We start from the raw sequence: 5,636 nt of genomic DNA, 5'->3' as shown, positions 1-5,636 counted from the left end.
TGCCACAGTGATGGGGCGTGTCTTTGCAGTGGGGGGGCACAATGGAAACATCTACCTGAATACGGTGGAGGCCTTCGAGCCCCGGATGAACAGGTGAGATTTAACGGTGGAGTGTTTCTGAAGAGGACTGTTTGTGATTTCATTCAGATAGAATTAGTTTGTTTGTGTGTTTTTGCACCAGATGGGAGCTGGTGGGCTCTGTGTCTCACTGTCGGGCCGGGGCCGGAGTCGCCGTCTGTTCCACTCACATCAGTCAGATTCGAGACGTCGGCCAGGGCTCCAGCAACGTCGCTGACTGTATGTAGCCACATCGTCATAGTTTGACACACGACAACACTAACGCTTCTGCCTAAACACACACCGAACACCTGCATTCAGCCGTGATGTGGCTCTGAATCAGGAGTCTGCTGTTGTATTTACTGAATCAACTCTTTTGTGTACTACATGTCAAGAAGTTTGTGTTTTTGCTTTGATTTTGTCTGTGGAAATTATTATTTTTTTAGCTCATATGGTCACTGTGTCTGACACTATAAGACTAGACTATAAGAAATCATCAGTACACCAGACTACAGTGTTCAGAATCAGAATTGAAGTTCATTCCTCTGAATATTCATGACATGTGTTCAGTGAAGCGTTTCTGTGTTTGAAAGGCAGAATGACATCAGATACTTATTAATGCACAAGGTTAAAAATCACAATTTTGTGACTTCAGGACACAAAGAACGATCCAAAGAGATTGTTCTGTAGCCAGGTGTTTGTTTGCGTGCGTACAATCACAGACGCGATCAGGACATAATGAGAGATTTATGAGAGACTCATTTCTAACTAAATGATAATAACACATCTGTTCTGAGTCACGTCTCATGAATGACTTCAGTAAGACTGTCTTAATGGAACCCTGTATAAGATCTGGTTCTACGTTTAGATTTGTGCAGAACAGTCTAGAGCGAAGATGTGTGATCAAGGATTGTGCTTCTGTTCTGCTTTTCACTGCCAAACATGAACGGCAAGCCGAGAGAAGCTTTTATATGTTGCTTTTGTCTATTACAAATGTAAAGCTTTTCTGGCTTGATTGTATTGTGTTCGCTGGTTTACATTATTTCGATAAAAAAATTATGATTGCATTTTTAAATGATCCGTTATACCATGAGGGAATTTTTTAATAGAAAGTCTTTGGTGTATGTTCTTTTTCTAATGTGACTTTAGTCTTATTTGAAAATGACTTTGAATTCTGAATATGAAATATTTATTTTATGTAATGCATCTTTTTTTCTTAGATTTGGAAAACAGTCGATATTGTTGCTTTTATTCAGCAATTATTGTTTGGACTCCAGTGATAAGATTATATTTGAGAACTGCTGTTGAAGTGTTGATATTATTGAAATGTGTTTTATATTATTCTGGTGTCAAAAGTTGTTAACATGTTGCATCCAGTGATGTGAAACAACAATAAATATATTCATAAAGCAATTTATTTAATATTTGTGTAACTTTATTCTGTCCACAGATAGTTAGGTATCAATTGTAGCTGCATTTCTGTACCTGCTGATTTAAATGCAGTATATTTGATAAATATTTATCTCAAACAAAAGTGACCTGTCTGAAGAGTGACACTTCTTAGCATATTTACCCATGTGTACATTGTAATGTTTGCTCAATATCGAGGAATTTATATCCTTCAGTTTTTTTCCTTTTTTTTTTTTTTTTTTGTAACAAGGTTTAAAAAAAGTCACAAAAGAAAAAACTGAAGCAAATAAATACCCAGATATTGAGCCAAATCAAATTTCCTTTTCAATTTTCTCTGTTTTTAAAACCGTGGTTTGGAAGAAGTGGGTTAGTAATACGTTTCATGCCATTTGTTTGAATATGAATAGAATAATCTGACGTGTATATATTACAACAATCTGTCATCAACAGTAAACAGATTATCTAACATCAACCCACGTGTGCGGTTTAATGGACAGCGTTGAGTAATTTGTATTTTAGTTTTGTATTTGCTGCATTTTTATTGTTAACTGTCAATTTGGTAGCTATAAAAAAGGTTAAAAAGTAACACAAAGATATAATATTTGACACAAAATATATTGTCCTAAAATATGTGCTGTCATAAGGGTTTTGAAACCAGCTCTTTGGACTTTGAAATTTGAATTTTATTAGAATCACACAAGAAACAGAATTAACGTGTACAGAGAGACTTTTGTTGTTGTTATTTCACACCTGGATCCAGTTCTGTCATCAGCATGAACACTTGTGCATTGGGTTCTGCACTTCATGTTAGGGTTAAATTAAATCTGCCTACATCAGTTAAAAAAAAAACTGGAACTGCTAATACGCTCAAACTGTTTGATCTGTTGACAGATGTTTCTAACTGAGGACGATAGGCCTGTCCTGTAGGGTTTACTGTTAGATTCACACACGCTAGATTTCTTCACTTCTCCGTTTCTGTCACAATGGAGTTTTGGTTCCTTGTCTCTGTCACCTCTGGCTTGATTAGTTGGAGACAATTTTTGGCAACATTTTCAACTTGATTGCACAGAAACTATTTGAACTGAATTGAGCTGGACGATGAGATCGCTGAATCAACAATAAACTGACTTTTTCTATTGTCCTCTTGCATTATTGACACTATTTTGCTGTTTAACAATGCACATTCATGGCCAAAAATATCGGCACCCTTGGTAAATATGATCAAAGAAGGCTGTGAAAATCTGCATTGTTAATCCTTTTGATCTTTTATTTTAAACAATTCACAAAAATCTAACCTTTCATTGGATAATAAGAATTTAAAATGGGGGGAAATATCAATGTTTTCTCTAATACACATTGGCCACAATTAATGGCACCCTTTTATTCAACACTTTTTGAAACCTCCATTTGCCAGTTTAACAGCTCCTTTTTTAAATCTTCTCCTATAATGCCTGATGAGGTTAGAGAACACCTGACAAGAGATCAGAGACCATTCCTTCATCCAGAATCATTCCAGACCCTTTAGATTCTTATTCTTTAGATTTTCTTAAATGGGTGTGTATAGAGTATTTACAGAGTGTTAACTTTTAGTTTTAGTTACTTTTTCTTATTTGTAAGTCGCTTTGGATAAAAGCGTCTGCTAAATGACTAAAAGTAAAGTAAGTAAGTAAAGATTCACAGCTCCATGACGGTGCTTCTTCTCTTCAGTTCACTCATCTTCTACAGGGTTCAGGTCAGAGGACTGGAATGGCCAGCAGAAGCTTGGTTTTTGAGGTTTGTGTTTGGATTATTGTCCGGTTGGAAGATCCAAACATGGCCCATTATAGGATTTTAAACAGAGTCAGTCATTTATTGATTTTTTATCTGTTGATATTTGATGGAATGCATGATGCCATGTGTCTAAAAAAGATATCCAGGTTTTTAAGGTTTTCTGACCCCGAGACTCAACTATTTTCTGCAATTCTCCAGCTGTGGTCCTTGGAGAGTCTTTAGCCACTCAAACTCTCCTCCTCGCCGTGCATTAGGACGATATAGACACACGTCCTCTTCCAGGCAGATTCATAACATTTTCTGTTGATTGGAAATCCTTAATTTTTGCCCTGATGGTGGAAATGGGAATTTTCACTGCTCTAGCTCTTTTCTTAAAGTCACTTCACTAATTTGTGAAACTCAATTATCTTTTGCTGCACATCAGAAATATATTCTTTGGTTTTTCTCATTGTGATGGATGATTAAGGGAATTTGTTTTCCCTCCTATTTATATTTCTGTGAAACTGGAAGCCATGGCTGGATAATTTCATGTTCATAATCACACTGGAGTGCTCAAAATTGGGAATATGAATGGGAATATACTTCAGAGATATTTTTCTAGGAGTGCCAATAATTGTGTCCAACGTGTATTTGAGAAAACATTTATTTCATAATGATATTTCCCCCCATTTTAGGATTAAACGGATTAACAATGCAGATTAATTTTCACAGCCTTCTTTACCAAGGGTGCCGATATTTTTTGGCCATGACTGTAAAGCAGTTTTGACGTGATCTGTATTGTAAAAAAAAAGCTATAGAAATATAGGTCACTTGACTTCTGACAGAGGACAATCGCTGTCTTCGGGGTTCTAGTTCCTTTAAGTTTCAAGTGCTTTTTAAATCAATCTTTTGTGTCAAAAAAATTATCTAATACTTCAAGCATGATCATATTTGCTCAGTTCTGTGATGCTTATGTACCAGAGGCCTTCCGTTTACCAGAGCAATCAAGAAATCAGGCAATGAGTCAAGCTAGAGATTTTATGATAGAGGAAAATCTCCCATCTCTGGACACTTATGACCTGAAACAAAAAACATTTGAAATACATATGATTATGTAATATGTGCAGATTGAAATGTTTTTGTTTAGTTCAAAACATGTCAATCAAGATCTTGTTAAAGGAAACTTGAACTTTACGTTTGAATAATGTCACTCTTAACTGATTCATTTGCCCAGTTGATTTATTCAGCTATTTAATTGTTTTTTTAAAAGACACATTTTTCACATCAAAGTGTCTACAATCACTCACATGCACATGTACTATTCTGTAACCGTATTCTTCAGAACATAGTGACGTGTCACATGATTGTCTCTCCAGAAGTGAATTTGATTGTGTTGGACTTTAATGAGTGTCACAGCATCAGATGATCATGTATGTTTTACAGTTCAATCTTTGGACTCTGATGAGGGTGAAAAGAGCCTTCGGTGTGTGATGATGTGCAGATCTCCAGAGGACAGGCGTGTGGAACGACGGAAATATAAACCTGTGTAATGCTGTTTCAAGTTACAGACTAAAAAACATTTTATATAATGTTTTTGTTAGTCTTCACCCTCATTGGCCTCATCCATTCTGGTAAGTTCACTCATGTTCATAGTAAATGTGATAGAATAACACATTTAATAGAAGAAACACTTTGTAGAAATGGTAAAAGCTTAATTCTTTGTTAATCATGACTGTTTTTCCCTGGCAGTTTCATCCAGGATCTCAGAATCATAGTTATAGAATCAACTAGTTTAATTCAGTACAGTTTAGACCAGCGCAAAATTTCCAAGAGTCTGTTAGAATCATAGACATATACTTATAAATCATTGCTGAAAAGGTTGAAAATTGTATTTAGCAATATTGCCTATAACAAAACAAAGAAGTATTTTATATATAAAATATGTGTAATTTATGTGTGTGTGTGTATATATATATATATATATATAGTTTATGAATCGGTGTGTGAATAGGATTCAAAATATTGTCTTAAATTTTGAATTTCTTTCCAGTTTTAAATATAAGGTAAGTGGGAAAATGTGTTCATTCTGACAATGTTGATCAACAAACTAAATATATTATGAGATGTTTTGGCCATTTTTTTCTGAATGAACAGATGAGTAAATACAAAAATACAAAATCCACGTAACATCTATCAGTAAACTTCAAATAATAATTTAACAAAATAAAGTTGGCATTTTAGGTGTGAACTAACGCTGGTAAAAAAGCAGTGGGACACAAAAGTGAGCCTTATTTGTGCTCTGTGTCTTTACTACAGTCATTTGACTTTGAAGACTTTACAGTCGAGGTAAATGGAGAAAATGATTATTCTTTGGCAGGAGTTGATTTGAACCATTTGTGAGAAATACATTGTATGGGTCA

The 5,636-nt window shown here is 35.0% G+C and overlaps 1 protein-coding gene across 2 annotated transcripts in view; it reads left to right on the top strand.

The window, feature by feature from the left end:
- LOC306855695 (kelch-like protein 8) overlaps positions 1-2,604 on the top strand; it is an 8,673-nt gene extending 6,069 nt beyond the window's left edge. The window contains exons 9-10 of one of the 2 annotated variants that reach the window (XM_079394504.1): positions 1-93; positions 182-2,604. The exon at positions 1-93 is cut by the window's left edge and continues 109 nt beyond it. In XM_079394504.1, the coding sequence (XP_079250630.1) occupies positions 1-93; positions 182-305 (217 nt within the window). In that variant the 3' untranslated portion in view covers positions 306-2,604. The remainder of the gene's footprint in view (positions 94-181) is intronic. The other variant, XM_079394505.1, reaches the window with a different exon arrangement.
- Positions 2,605-5,636: the final 3,032 nt, after the last annotated feature.

Source organism: Barbus barbus (assembly GCF_936440315.1).
Source record: "Barbus barbus genome assembly, chromosome: 36".
NCBI lineage: Eukaryota > Metazoa > Chordata > Actinopteri > Cypriniformes > Cyprinidae > Barbus > Barbus barbus.
The sequence above is the reverse complement of the archived record's forward strand: the minus strand, read 5'-3'. Positions and strand labels throughout refer to the sequence as shown.